This window comes from Apodemus sylvaticus, chromosome 9 (assembly GCF_947179515.1).
Source record: "Apodemus sylvaticus chromosome 9, mApoSyl1.1, whole genome shotgun sequence".
NCBI classification, from domain to species: domain Eukaryota; kingdom Metazoa; phylum Chordata; class Mammalia; order Rodentia; family Muridae; genus Apodemus; species Apodemus sylvaticus.
This window is the reverse complement of record NC_067480.1, coordinates 35,803,854-35,825,513: the sequence shown is the minus strand read 5'-3', so window position 1 is coordinate 35,825,513 and position 21,660 is coordinate 35,803,854. Positions and strand designations below refer to the sequence as shown.

Below are 21,660 nucleotides of genomic sequence, written 5' to 3'. Positions count from 1 at the left end.
TCCTGTGATGGATGGAAATTGTCCAAGTGCAATGAATCCATGGCTCAAAGAGCGCTGCGGTGTGAGAATAAATCACATACTACCTTCATTGCCCATGGATTATTCAATAGCCTTAAGAATCACATCAGATTCCATTTCTCCTCCTTCTGAACCCTACTGGATAAAGCCCACAAACGCAACTGGACAGAGCATATACAAGGAATCTGCTAGTGGCTGGATACTAGTGTTCCATGGTTTAGTAGAAAGTAGACACATACCCTGAGGAAAGCATCCAGGGAGCCGTTCTCCATGTACTCCGTTATGATCATTACTGGTTTACCTAGAATTTCCAAAAGAAAAACAAAAAACGCTCCATGAGCAGTGCCGTTAATGAGATAAAAATGGGCTGCGCGGAATTTTTACTGCCAAGACACCTGTCTTATGCGATCTAATTTAATTAAAACAAGCCAAGCTTCTGCCTCAGCTGTGGGGAGGGAGGAATGAAATATTCAAAGGACACATAGGCTTACATTCCATCTGGAAGGTTAACCCTTCGGATGGCTTGTTGACAGGGTCCTTAACCAAAGTGGCCTTTGGTATCCAGGGATCACATGAATGGATAATTGCTCTCTTAAACAACAGGGGGAAAAGATAAATGAGCAGGCCTGTTGAAAAGCATGCAGGTGGGGGGTGGGGGATGGGGGAGCGGTTCTTTAGAATTATTCATTGATTTTTATCCCCAGAAGAGCAACTTGTGTGATGTGGAAGTCTGTGGACACAGAAAGCTTCTTCTTTAGGGAAACTCAAGTTTTGTACGAATACTCCATTAATCGTATAACCTGAAGAATACACTACAGAGAACCCTGCTCGCTTCTCCTGCTCTTGTCCTGGGCTCTGGGAGTTCCCGTACTTTCTCACACCACAGGTCTGTTCTATGTGCTTCTGTTAACAACTTATCTTAAAAGACAAACAAATCCTTTTTGGAGAGTTAGTTTGTTTTGATTTTCCATTTTTGTTTGTTTTTTTTCCCTCGAGACAAGTGAACATGAAGTCAAATCAATAGGGAGCTGAGGAAAAGGGGACAGAATAACACCAAATATATTGTCTATATTTTTAATAAATAAATAATAAAATCTTCACAAATAACTTCATCTGAGACAGGAGCTTGAATTCACTGTTGGAGCAAAAGAGAGGTCTATGGGGATTTGGGGGAAATCAACCTTTTCCTTTTGTTTTAGTTCTCCCGGGGACCTTTGGAAAAAAAACCTTTCTTTAATTTCTTACAGGCAAAGAATTAAATTAGGGTCTGAAATTTTCTTTTCAAGGAGTAATGTTACAGGGTGGGCAAGGGAGGGAGTTAGCAAACGTTATAACCCTGCTCTTTTTCCACTAACAAAAAGTGTGGATGGAGCTACTGATTCTCCTTGAGGAAAAAGTAACCCATAAGCTGACGAAAATACTGTTCTTGATGACTGGACTTAGTGATTTAGTCAGAAAATAGGTCGGGCTCTCTCACTGCTGAAAAGCACCTCATTTTTGAAATCTGTGTATTCCCAATCCAAAGACAGAGTGCAGAAAAGAGAGGCACTTCAGAAGCAAGAAGAAATTTTAAGTTTTAATTTCAACAGTCCAATTTATTCTTGGTTGACTGTGTGTGTGTGTGTGTGTGTGTGTGTGTGTACATGGGACTCTCATGTCTAAACCATATTTCATAGGCAAGCACTTTGAACTTTGAACTTAGAGAATGAAGCACCATTCAGACTTCCAGTGAGGAACCAAAGTCAGAACTGTGGCATAGACACAAGGCCACTAAGAACTCCCTAGCCTTCCTTGCTGGAAGGGGTCCTCAGGAGCTCCCTTCTGACCTTGCTCAGTTCAGTCTAAGTGGGAAGAGCCTCATTCTCAGAGCATTTGCCCTCCCCAAGTCCTTGGACACAACAAAATCACCTGTGTGAGTCTTAATCATCCTGCCTCAATCAAAAGATACTTTGTCAACTAATGAGGAAAAGTCTGTTCTCTCAGCCAAGTGCTAACACCTAATTCCGTTTTACCAGTTTCCTCTGGAGCTCTCCAGAAGAGAAGATCCAAGAGAGGGGAGTGGGAAGAATTTATGGTCTCTCCCTCCCACCCCCCTGCCCTCCCATTCCTCTCTCCCAAAATCTAGATAGTTTCTCCAGGGAGCTGGTTGGTTATGAAACAACAGGCTTTGATTGGGCCCTTTTACCCTCACAGTTCCCTGGCCTGACTCCTCCCATTCTACTCAAGATTCCCTTATTCTCTTGTCTGTTTATTAAAAGTATCCATTTGTCAGAATCCTGAAGAGCTCTACAAAGGTGAGAAAAATCAGGCAGGAGTGGGTTTGGGATGGAGATGGCTGCTTCCCTTCAAGAGACAGGGATTCCGAGGAGAGGGGACAGAACGGGAGGGGACCCCAACAACTTCTCTGGTGGAAAATTTAAATCATTTTAATTCAGTGACAACTGCATTATGCAAATGAACCCAGTCGTTTGTAACAGTTACAGCTGTAATAGCTACGGGTTTTTAAAGGCACTGTGGGACTTTAACACAAAGATCCCCTGTTTCTTCTCTCTTCCGCAGAGGTGCTAGGAAAATCACTGTCTGCAGCAGGAAAAACACCCTGAGTTGAACAGAGCCCCTTTTCTAGAAAAGGGACCTGCAGAAGTATTTAAAGGGGATGTTATCTTTTAATTAAAGTAGTGAGGGGCTTGGGCAGCTTCGAAGGCCACAGGCAACAGAAAAATATCCTGTCTGTAAAACCAATCTTAAAAAGCAAATAGAACTATTCTATGCTAATTATAACCTTCACCTGAGGTAGAAAATTATATGTCCCTAGCATCAAATTTCCTTTTTTGAAGAATTCTCAATGTGAGAGATGCACTCCTTCAGACATAATAATACCCGTTAACACTTAAAAAGGAGTGTGTGTGTTTGTGTGTGTGCAATTTGCCACCGTGCAATACAACCAGTTTAAATATTTTTATTTCCTTCCCTAAATAACCTTGCAAGGCAAGAATTATTTATCTCCATTTTTATAGATGAGAACAGTAAAACACGAGCTTGACCAAACCATCAAAGCTATCACCAGCCTCTGATAGAGCTGTCAGCAAACACTTTATCAGAAGGTCAGCTACTCTCCAAATGGATCGTGGACCTGTAACGTTAGCCTCACCTTTTCTGAGTCACTCATAGGAATGAAAACTCAGGTGGTTCTTCCTACCCCACCTGGCATTCAAACTGCTTTAGAGGCCCAGAAAGCGTTTAAAAGCTAAAAGAACACATTTAATTACAACAATGTACTCAGTGCCGTGGGGTGGGGGTGGGGAGTATGTATGCCACAAGGTACTTGTCCTAAGGTCAGAGGAGACAAGCTTCAGGAGTTAAGTTCTCTCCTTCCAGCCAAGCTGGTTCCTGAGCCTGAACTCAGGCCATGGGGCTTGGCAGCAAGCACCTTCACATGCTGAACCATCTAGCCGGCCCCCCTAAGCAGTATTAGAAGACTCCCATGTAGGCTTATTTGTTTAAAGTAACCTTCTGGTTTCTTCTTCCTAAAGATCGTATACGTTTAACTCACTACAAATGTAAGCCGTTCATTCCCCTCCCCTCTCTGTGTCTGGTCCACTGAAGCAACCATTCTGACCCTCCATACGTGTTGATTGACAAGCTTTTCACAGACAGACACCTTAAATCAAGTAAGAGACGGCTTGGCCTCATTGAAGACAGAGCCCCAGGCTTACAAGGTCCTTGACTTGTACTAATTGTAGTTAGGTACCAGGGCTCCTGGACCAGAGCCACCTTAAACACACCCCACTTTGGTGCCCCATCCATGTGGTACTTTATAAGTCTTAGCCAGCCTTACAGATGTACACAGGAGTTGCTTCACAAAAACGCGTCTGTTGAGCTGTGTCGTATTTTTAACTGAAGCATGGTTCACAAGCTCAGTGAATGCTAATGGACTAAAAAAGGAAGGTTCAACCAGGTGTTACTGTAAATAGGTGCTGAATGGCCACAGTCATAAATCAGGCAGAGCAGACAAGCGAATCCCCCATGATAATAAAGATTCCCAAGTTTCCCTCCCTGCATCTGGAACCCAAGTTTCCAATACAAGGTGTGGCGAGGTTTTGCTTTGCTTTATATAAAACTGATTTTGTTTACCATCTGCTCATGCCCACCCCGTGACAATCAGTTTGGTCTAGCAAGGATTTCAAAGATAGAATAGTGTACCCAAAACTCTGCAATATTAATTTCCCCAATATCTCACAGAAGTCGCCTTGGAGACAGGGCATCAGCTGCAGTCATAGACCCATTTAGAGCTGACTGAAAGATTAATGACTTGTCCTGCACTGATTTCCTCTTATTAGTAATCAGTAGGCCTGTCCCATCTGTCATTTCCCTAGAAAGAAAATGTGTATTTAATCTCTCTGTTAACTCTCAACTTAGCTTCCTGAAGGGGAGGGGTATGTGCACGTACATTTGGTGACAACGCCTTCCAGGTGGATTATGTTTGGGTGGTCAAACTGTCCCATGATACTGGCTTCACTCAGGAAGTCTCTCCTCTGCTTGTCAGTATAACCAGCCTTCAGAGTCTTGATGGCCACACAGATTTCTCTTTTGCCCGGCACTTTGAGACGCCCACTGCAGACTTCTCCAAATTCGCCTGTGGGAGAAGGATTCAAGATGCATCAGAAATGCATTTAAGACAAAATAACCTTCGTCGCATGCTTATTGTAGGACAGGTGCCTAGCTAGGGAACCACAGTGACTGGTTTCACTTAGTCCTTCCCAAAGGCTTGTAGGAGGCACTGCTCTCAGAGGCCCCATTTTATCACAGGAAACCCAAGCTTAAGGTAAAGCTCACCAAAGTCTCCCGGCTTTGGAGAATCAGAGCATCCTGAACCCACCCCGTCTGGTTACATGTTTTACAAGCTCATTTATTTTATCCCCATGCTCATTTTTTCCTGAGATTAAAATATGCATCTGCACCAAAATTCCCTACGGAACACCGCATTTATACTCTGATTAAGGAAATCTCAGTGAAGACTATTTACACGTGTAGACGTACATGCAATACACTCATACTAGTGAATGCAGTTGTGTAATTTGCATACATGTTTTACATTTACAAAGGAAACTGACTATCAGATGTACACTCAGATACTTACCAACTCCTATGACCTTTTCAATTTTAATGCAGGATGCATCGATTTCTTTGGCAAATTCTCGAACTGCCTGGTTGGGGTCTTCGTAGGTAAAGGGATCCACGTAAGTTCTAACACCTAAGAAATGAACATGGGATATAAAGTGACTGGGTAAGGGCAACATGAATAAACTTAAAGGGTTGAGGTCTTAAAAAAAAAAAAGCCTTTGGCATAGCAAAAGCTGGGTTAACTATATGGCCATTGACATATGAAAATGTTTAAATGCTTGCTCTGGTTTTCATTAGTGGGTAAACAAAGAATTTGCTAGCTGCTCAAGACGCTGCAGCTCTACTGACTTCCTGGAATGTCCTCACACTTCAAGGATAAGAGTTTAAAAACAATTCTTTCCCTGGAGGAAAAGTGAATCTCTTATCAAAAAATTTGGAATGAGTCGGCGGGCTCTTTTCTCCCAACCAGCGGCTCTTAGCTTCATTGTACTAACATAAAGTCATACCCAAATGCCTTATCAAAGACAATAAATACTCTCAGTTTCCACAGGCCCTGTCTACAGGGTACCACATCTACCCCACAGCTAGACCAACTAAGTATTTGACCAATAATGAACAGACTTAGAGTAAACCTAGATTGATATGCATAGGAAGAATACGGAAGACTTTAAATTGGACCTCCACTTGCACTGTTTTAGAGAGCAGGTTCAGCTGGACGTGTAATACTTCAGTCCAGCTGAATGTTCGGGGTACCTTGGGTTCAATCCAACCAGGCATCAAACTCACAGACAAGCCGGAAATGTGAGCTCTGAGGCAGCTGGTGGCATGCATGACCGACAGCTTCCTTTGGCATTTGCACTGGGGACTTGAGGATGTCCAGTACCAGCTGACCAAATCTCTGTGATTGTCCAAATGTGTCCATCATTTTTTTGTCCATTTCTCCTCCTCAATCATTCTGAAGAACTGAGTAGGCTATAGTTTTCTCACATGACACCATCTTATCTCAGAAAGTCCCCGTGCAAACCATTGACTGCTAGGTCATCTGGTTTCCTTTAAATGTTTTGAACTTCTTAAATCAATGTCTTTGAACTTACTCTTGAAGTCTATTTGTAACCTCAACATCTAGAATCCACTAGCAAATTCTTGATGGCTGTCATCCCAGCAACACAGACTACTATCACATAACTTCCTGTCCTGCCATTCTGCTCCTCCCCCAGTTTTTCATTCACGAGAATAAAATATGGACCCACTGACATCTTGCTGCCCAGCTCCAGAAATGAAGCAGCTAAAGGAACACTTCTAGAGCAGAAGAGGAAATGTGCAGGCTCTATAGAACTTCCTGCCTTTAACCTCATGTTACACAGTTTTGAATCACCAATTGCACCTTGACATCCTTAAAGAATGTTATTTGGATAAGGAATGCATTATATAAATATTCATAGGCATATTAACCAACATTTCTAAGTTAGATAACACAAAGCATGCTCTAAAAATGAAATTACTTTTGGAACCAATTTTATTAATACCTTGATTCAAATGTTTCTCTTCATCTGCTTCTTGTTTCGCTTTGCTGTATTTACTCCGTCTATTAAAATTAAAAAAGAAAAGGAAAATGATTTCCAATATAAAATCTGTAACAACACAAAAACTTAAGTAAATTATTCCTAGCCACCACATAAGTCAGGTGGATAGGCAGTGCACACTTCACATGAGGGAAACTTTAGGGAGAGGTAAAATCATAAAGTTAATAATGTAATCTTTGTTGAGTTGTGGTTAAGAGATGAAGCCACCACAGCGCAGAATCTCTGATTGCCTATTTTTTCCACATAGCTTTCTTTTCTTTTCTTTCCTTTTCTTTTCTGTTTTTTTTCTTTTCTGTTGTTCTTTCTTCCTGTGTGTGTAAGAGGGCATACACACATGGGTATGGCATCCAAAGAACAATTTTGAATAGTTGATCCCCTCATTCTACCTACAAATGGCTTTCAGAGATTAAACTCAAGTGCTTTTTCATTCTAAGCCATCTTGCTGGCCTTGTATGCACATTCTTAATTAAAGTGAGTTTCATTAGTGAAATGGCAATACCGCTCAGTGTGTGACAGATAATGAACACATCTTGTTGCTATAATCATGATAGCTTCAGTAACACCTCATTATCAAGTTAGGTTTCATGGATTGGGGATTTAGCTCAGTAGTAGGGTTCCTATAAAGAACAAGGTCCATGGTTAGGTCCTGGGAGTGGGAGGGTTAGGGGTTGGGTGGAGGGACATATCCTATAGCACATAAAATACAAATGAAATTTAAGAAAAGACAGTATTTGCTTTGTACTTGACTACATTCCAAAAGATTTGGTAGACCAGTAGTAGGTCTTTAAATTATCTTCCAATAAGAAGTACTGGTTTTGAAATTTACATACTACCTGCCTATAACGTGTTGAAGTGAGATTTTATTTTTAATAAAGTTTTGGGAACTCTGAATCTCTAATACATACACATCTGGAGTCAGGAAAACATGAATCACTTATATAAAGTGGAAAAATCAACTCAAGACTTGAAAATTAAAAACAAATATATAAATACATATACCCACATATCTATTCATATGTAATTTTGTGTCTGAGTACGAGGTGCTAGAAATAGAACTCAGGGCCTATCACATGCTAGGCCAGCATTCCACACTAGACTATATCCTTGGCCCTTAAATATACACTTTATGTTCAATGAGGAGAAATTATCTCACATAAAATAATTAGAAAAATTAACTCATTTATTACAGTTCTCTTTACTTTGGGAGACTAAAAGAAAACTAGGTAGTAAAATGTATTAATATATGACTCTATGTAAAATTTACAATAAAATTAATCATTGTGCTTTGAGTATCAAAGGCAAGGTAAGACTCTGTAAGGCCAGAGTGTATTTCTATCAGAATGAGCCATCCTCAACTTGGAACAGGTAGACAGGCTAGATAACCCTACAGAGAAGAAAGTAGTGTAGAGACTAAAAGAGACAAGCAAAGCAAGTGGGCAGACAGCCCACCTCTGGCAGCGCGGCCCTGGGCACATGCGCTGCCCTGGCACATGCGCAAAGCTCCCTCCTACATCCTCTCATTTGTCAGCTATGTAGGCACCAGCTCAGCAATCAGACCCTCAGAGCCCACAGATGTTCCTCTACGTGGATAATTCCCTTGCAAATAATAATACCTTGTGCTCTTACATTGCATTTAACTTTTCAAAGTAGTCTCATTACATACATTATCTCCTCCCCTAGCTGTTTGCAAAGCATGAGCCAGCTTAGCAAAACAGAGACCCCAGTTACCACAGTTAACTGCAAAGTGCATATTTCGGTACCAAATAACAGCCTGTGTTTTCCTTTGCAGTTAGCTTTTCAAAGGGCCTTCAAAGGGTCTATTATTTAATTGCTTGTTCACAACAACCCTATGAAAGGAATCAGGTGGAAACCACATGTTCAGTTCCATTGTACAGATGAGGATAAGGTACAGGCAAGGATGCAGAACCAGGGGCCTCCCGCCCTGATCCGGTACAGCCCTGCACAGTGCCTCTGCCAGAGGAGATGATGTGAGAAGATAAAGGATGAGACTTAATCGTACATTTAAAAGCATTGATCAATTGTGTGTGTGTGTGTGTGTGTGTGTGTGTGTGTGCGCACGTGCACATGGCAGAGTCCAGCTTCAGGTATCACTCCTCAGAGGCTTTCTACATTTTGAGGTAAAGTCTTTTACTGTGTCTTGGGACTCACTAGCTATCCATCTTTTCCTTCCACCCCAAACTGTATGGTATGTATGATTATCAGCATACATACCACCGGTTGACTTTAATTTGGTACTTCTTGGGTTCTAAGACTTGAATGAAGGTCCTTGTGCTAGCAGAGCAAGCAACTGACTATGTGAGCTATCTCTCCAGCCTAATCAGTACATTTTATATCAGCAAACCCACACATCAGACCCAACTGCTCCCAGACGCTTCATCAAAGAAACTTAACAAATATAGATTTAAAGCCGTGAATAGAAAGAACTTTCTATGAAGCATGTAATCCCCTCTTAACCTGCCTCCTCCCCTGTCCTTTGTCCCCTTTAAAAGTCAACAGCAACAGTCAAGAGACTACAGAAACAATATTTGGGGTCTGGAAAACACCAAGACTAAATAAATCCCTAGGGTATGATAGGCTATCTTATCAGAGTTCTAAAAACCTTATCTGAACATATAAGAATATCTTTTAAACCATTTTAGAACTCCAATACTAAAATTAAATGGAATATAGAACAAGGGAGCTTTAGTAACTGCCCCTCCTTTGTTTACCTGTCCTGAGACCCAACACTGAACATAGTGCACGATAGAAAAGCATTCAACCATTGAGCCATATACTTGAGCTCTTGGCATCCATTGGAAATTAAAGAGTTGGTTTTGTTTTCTTAAATGGATATCTACAATAGAAACCAGTGGCCTCAAGACATCCTGAAGCATGGCTGTTTTCACATCAAGCACATTCATTAAAAGTGGACAAAACCAGAGGAAATACCAAATGGCAGAGGTCATTAAGGATAAGGTTGATCCTCCCATTTCATTCTCAGACTTGCCAACATAGAAGAATTATCTGAGCAGTGAAGGTGCTTTTAAAGATCTTTTTAATGTGGAGTGTTATTTGGAGTAGAGGACCCTACAAGGGTACAGGGGATATTGAGAAAGAAACAGGAGGATTACTGTTCAAAGACTAATTGTAGCCTATTACCACGCTAATAATACCTTGACAACAAAAATGCCTGAGTTCTGCTCTACCTCTGTCACCTATGACCCTTTCCCCTTGGGCTCAGAGCTGGACAATGTGCCTCATTATTATCCCAGGAGAGAAAGACCATTGAAGCTTACTTTGGGTGAGCCCTCCTGATGAGCTAAGTCTAAATTGACATCCCAGACAGGTCACCTGAATGGCAGAAGCAAGGCTTTGTGGGAGATTTTCTAATTACAAAGATGTGGACAAGGCGATTAGCAAGGGGAAGTGGTGGAACGGTTTGTTAGAATGGTCCAGGAGGAAACATGGAACCTTGCCACAGTAGGTGTCCTGGCAAAGGGCCCTCGCACTGCAGGTGAAACTTTGAGTGAATGGAATTCTCCCTGTCATCCCATGGACTGGCTAATAAGGGTATTAACCATCACCAGAGGGAACAGCAGGAAACCTTCCAGCCAATGTGCTCTTCCTGGCACCTTGACTACTCAATAAAATAAAGAAGAAGACAGGAGTGTGGCAGGGGCTGCCCATAAGCCTCACTTTTTATCAAAATACCAACTTTCTTCATCAAGTGCACAGATTTGATGAATGTGGTTCACTGTTCCAAAGTTAATTAGTAAAAGGTAAGTAATTTATTCACTAAAGCGCAGATTAAAGATGAAGCCCTAATAAGGAGCATGGCTCCTGTAGGGACTCTTTCCAGAGCTCAGGAGTCTCTCCCACAAAGATTCATACACCACATCCTTCTTCCCCTTCCTCAAGCTGCCACTGTTCCTGCATCAAAAGATGCCTAATGGCTCCTCCCAGGCAGCAATTTGATAGAGCTGGAATTGAACCACTGTGGTTGCTTGCAAGTTGCTTAGAAATGTTTCCCTGGAATCAGCTATGTGACTGTACATGAAGGCATTGGAGTCCATCTGGGCAAGCATCTAAGTGTATATTCATTTCTATGTGAACATGTCATCCCAGAGACGCATAAGAGGGCTCAAGGAAAGGTGGATATAGGCTGAGCAGAATCTCTTTTAGGATTGCTTGAGCTCTCTATCAGTTCCAAAATGCAGAATGTGAACCTTAGGTATGAGACAAATTAACTCTGAACTCGTTTCATATATTCAATGTCACTTATTCAAAGATCATAGGCACTGATAAACATATCTAAATATTTCCATGGATGTTACACTATTTTTTTTTTTAAAAAAATCAATTTGGTTCTTCGTAATCTGATAAAAGGGCCATTTTATAACCGTTGTGCAAATGGAAACTAAGTAGCACTGACCATCATAATTGGACCATCTTGAAATCAGTACGTGTTCTTGGGACATCAGATCATGCTGCCCCTTAACCAAACAGTCCTTTAAAATACCCCAGGACTCTTCCCATGTTTTAGTCATTTTCTTAATATTGTTTCCCATGTTTGAACAATAAAATACTGTTGAGGGCGGGCCAGCAGGGTGGCTCAGTAGTAAAGGTGCTTGCTAACAAGCCTGAGGACCTGTGTTTGTTCTTTGGGACTCCTGTGCTAGAAGAAAAGCCAATTCCTGCAAGCTGTCCTTTGGCCTGCACATACCTGCTGTGACATACATGAGTGCACATATACATGTTAAATAAATACATAAATAAATACATAAATAAATAAATATTAGAGAAAAAGAATAGCCTCAAATAATCTAAAATCATTGCTATCACAGGGGGAGGGTTGTCAGAGAAATTTAACTCAGAGTCTGTCAGTCTGGGAGGTCCTGAGTTTCAAGTTGCATTTAATTATATAACTATTAACAGTCCTTTGAAAGAGATGTTTAAAAAGCAGTAAAGAAAGTGGTTAAACTTGAGACCATGTATATGTGTGTGTGTATACACACACACACACACACACATATAAACATGTAAACAGGGAAATGATGACTTGCTCTTTAAGAGAATGTGTGCATAGTTGGGATAAAAATTCTCCAGTGTCACATCTATAGCAAGGGCAGCTGGGTGCTCTGGAAAGCAGATACCCTCCTGGAATGATAACGTAAGCACAGATCTACAATGCCATAAAATGTAAATTGGCAGCTGTTGAGACAGCTCACTGGTTAAAGGCATCTGCTGGCAAGTCTGAAGACCTGAGTTGGATCCCCAGAACCTTCATGAGAGAAGGAGGAGGAGGAGGAGGAGGAGGAGAAGACAGACTCCTGGAAGTTGTCCTCTGACCTCTACACACAAGCATACACAACAGATAAAATATAAAAAATTGAAAGCACATTAACTTATTTACTTGACGTTATATGGCTTGTAAAAACATCTCAGTCAACATAACTGCCACAGGCAGACATCATTCCATGTGGCTTCCATGTTGGATACTTTCATTCTTTGATAGAAATTCAAAAATGCTCACACATTCAAATTGGAAAAGAAAGGGAAGGAAAGGAGGGAGGAAGGGAAGGAGGGAGGGAGGGAGGGAGGGAGAGAGAAAGGAAGGAAGGACGGAAGGAAGGAAGCTTGAACCTTCTGAATGAAAAAGGGGATTATTCCTCCTTACCTTAAGTTCTGGCTTCTCATTATAAATTAAATGAATACAATAAAATAAATATCTACCAGCTATTTCAAAATCTAGCAATATGCCAATTGTGAGCCTGAGGCAGTTCCCCCTTAAATAACAAATTAGCAACAGAGTTTTCTCCTAGTGGCCCCAAGAAGCTCTCAAACTTTTTCTTCCTGAGTCCTTTTCCATCCACACTGACATGCCAACAATACCCTGAGATTCAGCTCAGCTCAGAGGGGCTCTGCTTCACTGTGGGCACAGGCTAGCCCCAACCTCTCAGTCCTCCTACCTCCGCTTCCCACTGCTGGGTGTCACCAGGCCTGACTTCCACCATCCTTTCCTGACAGCAACATTCTGTGGCTCTCAGAAGCAAGAGATGGTGACAGACAAAGGTAATTCAGCATCTCCAGGCTCAGATGCTCAGTCTGTGACTTCCTCACACTGCTGGCAAGACTGTACCATTTATTACCTGTCATTTGTACTAAAGCCCTGGGTCACACTTCTTTGGAATACCCTTCTCCTCTCTGCTCACCTGTTGTCCTATTTAAATACATGTAGGTATCCCAGATAAACAGTGCAGACAGCCGGGTGTGGAGAAGAATTAGCTGAGAGAGCACCCTGTCCCTGCAGGCCTGTCAGCTACCTGGCTCCAGGCAGCCCTTCCCCTGACAGCTTTATGGCTGGCACTAAGGAAGAATCAATATGAGGGCAAGGGGCTGACATTTCATTTTCTAAAAACTGATCCATTGAGGACCAATCACCGGGCAGTGTTTATCAGCCTTGGGAAGTGACTTTTTTTTTTTTTTAAATGAGGGAGAAGGAGCAGGAATCATCACTGGGTAACTCGACAGGTTCAATTCTCTAAGGTGGGGATGGCCTCATAATTGGAAATCTCATGTATCCCCCACCCCCACTGCTCTTCCTTTATCTAATAAAATGATCAATAAAGGCACAAAGGGAATTGAGTCCTCAGACTTGAGGATGCTGCCTTCCGCAGCCCCAGTTTTTAATATTCCAGCCTCCCTGCATTAGTGTCCTTGCTTTCCTTTCTGCTCACCAAAGCTCACGTCTGACACCGAACAGCCACAGGAGTGGATTAGCTAACTGCTTGAGTCTGAGTCTGATTGCTGTGTTTGGAGACACTTTTAAAACAACAACAACCAAAAAAAAAAAAAAAAAAAAAAGGAAAAGAAACAGTGAAGAAAGAAAGAAATTTTACAGAAAAGCTACACCACAAGATGAGTTCTCAGTGTACAAGATGAGTTCATTTGCCCAGTGTTTGAAATGCTCATGTGCTCCTAAGCATCACACGGTGGCTGGACATTTTTAGGCTATTGCTTTTGAAGTAGAGGTCACTCATGTTTTTCATTAATTTTTACCATTTTGGTACTTCCTGTGCTTATGTTTGAAACACTGAAATACGCATTAATGTAAACAAATGTCCACGTAATTTCTGCTCCCCACCCCCACCTCATTGTTCTCCCTGCAATTGGACGAGTTCAGGCAATGTACCACTTCCTATGCATTATACAATGCATTCTTTACATGACACACATACAGAAGCAAAATCTCAAGGCAGGGCAGCAGATAGGGAAAAGTCTTGATCACCTTTCAAGTTTTTCTGTTCTTGGAGACCTAACTCACAGCTCTCATTGAATACGCCTACTGATAGACTTTGCAAAAAGGAATGAAGTCAATGGCGAACACAGAGACACCACACAGAGCAGTACATCATTCCATACTGTGTTAGCACTGGAGTGAACAAATGGACCTTTGTATATATACTGGGGCACTCTACAAAGCAAGGGCAGAATCAAGATATTAGGAGATGTATGTGACTAGTTCATAGGCCTCTCAGGCAAACTCTTACATCCGTTCATCACCCTAGTGTCAATGCATACCAATGTGAAGTAACAGCATTGTGGCTTGCAAACGTGATGGAGATAGCCAGAGACATTGGTGAGATCATCAGCAGGTGACCTACGGGCCAAGTATGGCTATTGGGGTCCAAACAGAACTCTAACTACAATCATACTAAGATAACGCTTGATCTTCCTTTACATCACTTTTATCCTGTCACTTGTTTTATACTGAAGATCATATTCACAACAAAAGCCCATAAGGGAAACTATGAATGTGGTATGGTGGGTCACAACCACCTATACAGAGCTACAGTGTTCTCATATACAATGAATAAATAAATCTTAAAAAAAAAAAAAAAAGAATCGGCACAGCTGATGGTGAGCATCTGTACCCCGTGACACTACTGATCAGTGTGAACAACTGGACAGAGGTTATAAGAAGAGGATTGCTCCAAAAATCATGCAAATAAACCATCACTATTTCTCTTTCAAGCATCAAGGTACACCTCAAATGCACAAGGGATAAGCACACTGTCCAATCAGATTCTCTTCCAAGAGAGACACACCACTGTGCCCAGAATGATCAATGAGAGTTCTGAAAATGCCGATGTTTTCCGAAGGATGGGGAGGCACAGTGCTCACATTCCTTGCCCTTCTTGTATTGAGGTACCTACTGTGTTACTATGGTAACTAACCCATGTTTATCAAAGTTTCTTGCCAACAACCCTTTCAGACAGGCAACAATCACTGCTATCTTATAGAAGAGAACAAAGACCGCTGTTGCATGACCGACCATGTTCAACTTTTGGGTCTACAGTTTTATACAGCTTATCTGACCTTTAGTGGATGCAGAGTCCAGGCTTAACATGGTACAGGCATGCAAGGGAAGACACAAGCTTCCTGCAGAAAACTGGGAAGGAGCGGGAGGCGCTCTCTGTGCTTACCTTCTGCTGATCACAAAAGCTGCAATGAGGATGACCACGAGGACCACACTGCCAGAGACAGAGACCAGCAGGACAGTGGAGTTGGCTCCATCGCCAATGATCCGGGAAGGCACTGGAAGGACAATGACATGGGGTCATATAGGGGCAATGCTAAGAGGAGGAACTTGTTAGACCATCCATGCTAGCAAATCCATGCCACATCATCTGCTAAGCAAATTCCACATCACCACCCCCAGCCATTCTGCAATGAATATAAAAATATGTTGAGGCCTTAATATCTTTTTGGTTTTTTCTCTTTTTTTTTGGTCAAAAATCTCACATAATGAAAAACGATATGCTTTGGTGAAAAACACATTTGGGAAACTCTTTTGCTCTACCTTCATCCACCTCTGTTAAAATTCAGCCTATAGAGGTTGGCTCAAAGCAACCTCCTTATAGCCTTCCGGTATAACACCAAGGATGCCAGTGTCCCTTACAGTCATCCCAACTTTCCCATCCATCTTCTTCATCCTCACTTAATAATCTGCCAATACGAACAATTTATATCTGTAACAGACATTGAAAATTCTGTCCCAGCATCTCCTTATCAAATAGGTCTGGTCTGGGTTAAGTAACTAAGGAGGTGGAGATCTCTTGCTCAGTAAACTTGTGTTCAGTTAGCCATCCCAGCTCTCCAGAAGACTTAATGTTTCTACAAAGGACTTAAAAACATACAAGCACACTAATGACACTTTTTAAACAGATTCCTAGAAATAAGTAGGAGGGGGAAAAAAGGGTAATTTGGTTCCTTCTTTAATCTCAGGAAGAAAACTCTTTTGCTTAAAGTAGGGTGGCTACAGAACCTTCAATTAGTCAGGTTAGCCAACCCATTATTCATGGTTGGTAGAAGGTTCAAAAGGATAAACACTGACATTGTTTTTCATTCATAGGAAGACAGATGAGAAATTCTTACGAAAAACTTTCTCCTTCAAACAGCACAAGGATTTCTAAGAGGTAGACACTGCCTATTCGGTTTCATGCAAATATCCACAGTGACTAAATGCTTACCTAGCCCCCCCCCCCAAAAAAAAGACTATACACAGCTCTTTGGGTTTCACTAGAGTGGGGCTCAACCTATAAATGAAGCATCTAGGAATGGGTGGCACCTGGGTGATCTCTGTTACCTGTATTAGTAGTGACTTCCAAGGGCTCGCTGAAGTCTCCGTACCCGGCAGCGGTCCTGGCTCGCACGTGGAAAACATAGGAAGTCAGAGGGTTCAGGCCTTTGATATCTGTGTTCCTGGCAGCTGTCCGAACTATGCGATAGCTTCGCTCATTCTGATCCTACAAGAGAGCAAAGCATAATTGGTGAGCTAGGAAATGAGTCCTCTGACTCCAGGTAGGAGGGGGAGGAGAATCCCGTCTCCAGGTAGGAGGGGGATGAGAGTCCAGTCCCCCAGGAGTCTAGAAGCAAGTGACTAGACTCCGGGCACATTCCCTAAGCCCCAAGTTCTCTGCAAGGCTCTGCAGTGTTGAAGTACTGATGTTCCTTTTTACAGGTTAAAAAAGAAAAGTTCAGGGTCATTGTTGATCATTCTATATTTTTTATTTACAATCTTTTGGGGTTTTGAGAATGAAGTCATCTGTTTTTGAAAGCAACATCAAATGATGGTTGAAGTTTTTTCTAGTTTTTTACTCCCCCCCCCCAAATTATTAAGGATTTGAAATTAGCATCCCAATCTTTTTTTTTTCTTTTGGATTTGTTTCCCCCCCCCCCCCCCCCCCTGAGACAGGGTTTCTCTGTATAGCCCCGGCTGTCCTGGAACTCACTCTTGTAGACCAGGCTGGCCTCAAACTCAGAAATTCGCCTGCCTCTGCATCCCAGAGTGCTGGGATTACAGGCGTGCACCACCACCGCCCAGCAGCATCCAATCTTATATTTCGGATCCTTATCCCTTGTGTGTGTGTGTCCTCTGAGTCCTCCTTCGTGTGCAATGGACCGAGACATAAGTGTGCACTGGGAACCACCCATTTCTATTCCTTCTACTTGATTATCCCACCTCCCTTAAGAATATCTCTATTTTGTTTGGAAAGTGGCAAAATATTATAATCTACTCTCCCTTCTACTTCAAATAAGGAAGCCGAGAGATTGCTTTAGTCCCAGCACTCAGGAGACAGAGACAGATGTATCTCTAAATTTGAGGCCAGCCTAATTTACAAAGTGATTCCAGGACAGCCAGGGCTACACAGAAAAACACTTTCTTGAAAAAAACAAAATCTATAAGGGGTGGGGGTGGGAGAAGCTGATTGTTCATTTTTTGGACAAGCTTGGAAGCAAATAGCTCTGTTCAGAACTCTGTCCGCTAAGAGACAAATTATTTGCAAAATTAATGCCTTTCTATAAGGGGCTGAGGAATGTAATTTTCCTTTGCCAATTTTCTGTTAAAAGTCATCAAAACCCACACCTTTATTTTGAACGGCAGTGATCTGCTTAAACATATCATTATTTTAGCAGTTATGAGTCATGCTCCATGATAGAAGGTATATAGATTAGGTCTTGATTTCTTTTACTCAAAAGAAAAGATAATTATATTAGAACATTGTGTGTGTTTTTCAAGATAACGAGCCAAATATTACATTTCATAATCAGATTTGTTGGGACTCGAGATGCATTTGATTTTCTTTTTACTGCTTTTTTCATGATTTCGAAATGTCTAGTGCTTGAACAGCACAGAGGAAGGAACAGAAAGAAAGAGAAAGGGAAGGAGAGAGAGGAAGAAGGCAAAGAAGAAAGAAAGAAATACCTTTTCATAATATTTGACTTCATATTCTAGGATGACTCCATTTGGTCGATCCGGTTCCAGCCAAGCCAGAGCTACACTGTATCTTGTAATTTCTTTAGCCTGAACCAAAGCAATGGATGATGGTGCTATCAGGGAGAAAGAAAGACAGAAATTATAATCTTACGTTAGAAAGAAACATATTTTAGAAAACACTATTCAACAATTTCACTTCAGTTTGACTTCAGTCAGAGTCGCATGCCTTCCTGCTGGCCATGTTGTCCTTCTCCAGATAAAAGCATTTATCATTTCCATTGTCTCCAGACCTTCCTTTGTACAGGGCTTGCCTTGTAAGGAGACTGAAGATGCGATTCTGTGGATAAGCCTTGCTCTGCAATCATGAGGACCTGAATTTGGATGGCCTGCACCCACAGAAAAGCAGGCATTGATTTGTAACTCTGGAAGTAGAGAGGTGCACGAGGAAGGATTGAGGACTGATGGTTTGACTAGGTTTGGCTCCCATGGATTCATGTATTTAAATGCTTAACACTATTAGAACATGTGGCCTTATTGCAGAAGGTGTGCCACTGGAGGTGGGCCTTGTCCAGTGCAAAAGCCAGCCAGCCAACCCTCTGCTCCCTTCAAATCAAGATATAGAACTCCCAGTTCCTCTAGCACCATGTCTGCCTTCAAGTTGCCAAGCTTCCGGCCATGATGGTAATAGACTAAACCTCTGAAACTATAACCCAGCCCCAATTAAATGTTTGTCTTTATAAGAATTGCCTTGCTCATGGTGTCTCTTCACAGAAATGGAAACCCTAACTAAAACAAGGACAGTGAATATTCTTCTACACCTGATGGCCATGGAGAAACTGGACATGGAAATGGGTGTAAACACACACACACACACACACACACACACAAAATCATCTGTGAAGCAAAGGGTTAGTGACTTTAGGAGCCCGGTGTCATTTCCTCCCAGTTCCTGAAACTCCTTTTGCTATTGGGCCATGAGTACAGGATGACTTTTTACAAGTCATCGTTGCCTCAGGCAGAACCTCCATTCAAGTGGAGCAGGCCTTTACCCCCACCTCCAAGGCTTCTTACTGATACTTAATTTTATCCAAGCAGGAGGAGTTGCCATTCTTCCACAGTTACTGTGGGGAATGCTGGAAGGCAAACGATTTACACACTTTCCAATATAAATAAAAGTACTGCTTAATTACAGTAAGACTTTTTTTCTTTTAAGCACGGGCATGCAGATAATGAAGAACACAAATAAAAGCCAGGATGGTCTCTCTGGACATAAATGACATTATGCAACTATTTTACAAGAGGTTGAAGTTGTGCCTGGTGGGCAGCAAACCTTCCTTTCCACCGAGAAAACTATGAAAGCCGCTTGTGTGGGTATGTTACTGGGTGGTGGGGGAGGGGCGGTACATACTAGAGACTTATAAAAACAGGCTGCCCAGTGCTTCCATCTCTCCTCTGTGGGGTTGTCATCTCTGTCCCGCCAGCTGTTAGCAAGCTCTGCTGTGACAGACACGAGCCAGCGCAAATGTGCGATCCCCAGAGAGAAGAGGAGCCTTTCATGAAATCATCTTATCTCACAAAGCTGGCCTCCAGTACCAGAGATGAGGGGGCTTGCTAAATTGAATGCATATTCACCTTTCTCCACACACCCCCACCACCACCACCAAAACTGTGGGAACGTGAGAACAGACTTCCAACAAATGAATGTTATCCTCCCTCGTGCCCGTGGGGCTGCCAGCTCTCAGTGTGGGAAGGAATAAGCAAAATAAGTTAACACCAGAAATGGAATATGGAAAGAATCCAGACCCCGCCTGACCATACACGCTGCTTATGTATCCTAGCGGCAGAGTGGTGTGGATAGACCCGTCATAAATGTTAGACTCTCCATGACAGAGCCAATCCAGCAAGGGTTGTCCCCTAGAGGCAGACACTGACAGCCTGACATCTCTGTTAGGGATGCCCTAGGATGGAAACGCACGGTCAGACATTCCTCCCAATCTCTCTCTCTCTCTCTCTCTCTCTCTCTCTCTCTCCATATCCAAAGCTATTCCAGATTGGAACTCAGGCATAAACACCATTGAAAGATACAGTGTATACACATGGTCTCCATCAAAGGCAAGGCCAAGGTTAGTAATACCCTACTGGATGAACAAAACTGCGCCCAGCAGACATATGGAAGCCACTGAGCATCTGAAGAAAATGAAGAAGGGAAATGTGCTCGTTAGATGAATTCACACACACACCACGCTTTTCTTTTTCTGTGCTGGTTGGCATAGAACTTTCATCCTATAGAATTCAAGGAGCAAGTTTCTTAAATATAGAGGTAGAGAGGCAGCCAGACTCAGGAGGCTGCCTGGCTATGAAAAACCATTTCACTCCAGGTAATAAATATATTGCCTAACAGAGCACTTTAGCATACACTCCATAAAAGGGGTCTCTTTAAGCTCCCAAGTTCAAGATTGGGAATGAAATAGAAAAGTGAACCCATTACAGAAGAGGCAGGAGGGAAGCAAATCAGAAAATTATCAAATGAACTTTCTCTCAGAAACAGTCTGGGTTGGATTTCTGAAAAAAGAATCGACAGAGTCTCTGGGCAACAATAGTCTGGATGCCCCCAGAGAGTACTGCTGAACTAAAATGGCTTCTCTCTGGCTAGGTTATGAGGACACCGCGGCATGGGGAAATGAATCCAATTTCAATTTTTTGAAGTTTGAGCAGCAGCATTCCTGTAGCTGCTCAAAAGGGATCTGAGCACAGCCTGGCTCTCTGAAACTCTCAAGCAGGGAGACAATACAACCCGATCCTGTTCATTAACAGAATAGTCTTAATGCACACTTCCTTAGGAAACTGAGGCACATGCAGCACTGATGGGAAGGAAAATGGGCAGAGTGGATCTTGTCTGTCATAAAAATGCAGGGGAGAGAGAGAGAGAGAGAGAGAGAGAGAGAAGAGAAACACCATGGGAAGGAAAGACAATGACGCCGATTGGATGGGGCCAGTCAGAAGAATTCTGAGTTGATGCTTGCTTGCCTTTGGTACCATCTATGGAAATACAGAACGCATAGCGCTAATTCACCAAAAGTGCCCCCATGATGTGACTATCATATTTGAATTCTTGATTGAACAGCTGTTCTGGGGGGGGGGTGCTGTTTAACTGGGCACAGTGACAAAAGCCATCCGTGGCCTGGTGAGGCTGGGAAACATACTAAGTCAGGCATTAGCACATGGAGCGCTCACACAGAAGAGCTTTGTCCCTCCCCTGGGAAGAGCTCAGGCCTGAGAAAAACGTCGTCTCTGCCATACTGCCAACTTTGGGAAAGAGGCAACTTGGATGTCCTCCATATCACATATGGGCTTGCCCCCTTGCCTTTTTCTACTCTGTTTCCGACACAGACTCCAGTTCTACATCTGGAAGCCATCAGCTTGCGGCGTGTGCTTGCCTGCAGCTCATTTCCCTCGATGAGGCACTTGGCAATGGAATGTCCCAATCGGTCCCTTAGCCCAGTGGTTCCCAAGCATCCATTGGTCTCCTTAACACCACCCATGCATGGACCGACACCCTCCAGCTCCCAACAACTTGTGTCATGAATACGTAATATTTATCTGAAACTGTGTTACATTGAAAGGAAACTCCCCATTCATAAGTTAAGCACTATT

At 42.5% G+C, this 21,660-nt stretch overlaps 1 protein-coding gene across 2 annotated transcripts in view; it reads right to left on the bottom strand.

Moving 5' to 3' along the window:
- Epha4 (EPH receptor A4) overlaps nucleotides 1–21,660 on the bottom strand; it is a 143,996-nt gene that overhangs the window by 15,506 nt on the left and 106,830 nt on the right. For both annotated transcript variants that reach the window (XM_052193347.1, XM_052193348.1), the window contains exons 6-12: nucleotides 17,995–18,119; nucleotides 16,375–16,534; nucleotides 15,212–15,323; nucleotides 6,669–6,727; nucleotides 5,159–5,272; nucleotides 4,469–4,654; nucleotides 258–319 (exon numbers count right to left, since the gene is read on the bottom strand). In XM_052193347.1, the coding sequence (XP_052049307.1) occupies nucleotides 258–319; nucleotides 4,469–4,654; nucleotides 5,159–5,272; nucleotides 6,669–6,727; nucleotides 15,212–15,323; nucleotides 16,375–16,534; nucleotides 17,995–18,119 (818 nt within the window). The remainder of the gene's footprint in view (nucleotides 1–257; nucleotides 320–4,468; nucleotides 4,655–5,158; nucleotides 5,273–6,668; nucleotides 6,728–15,211; nucleotides 15,324–16,374; nucleotides 16,535–17,994; nucleotides 18,120–21,660) is intronic.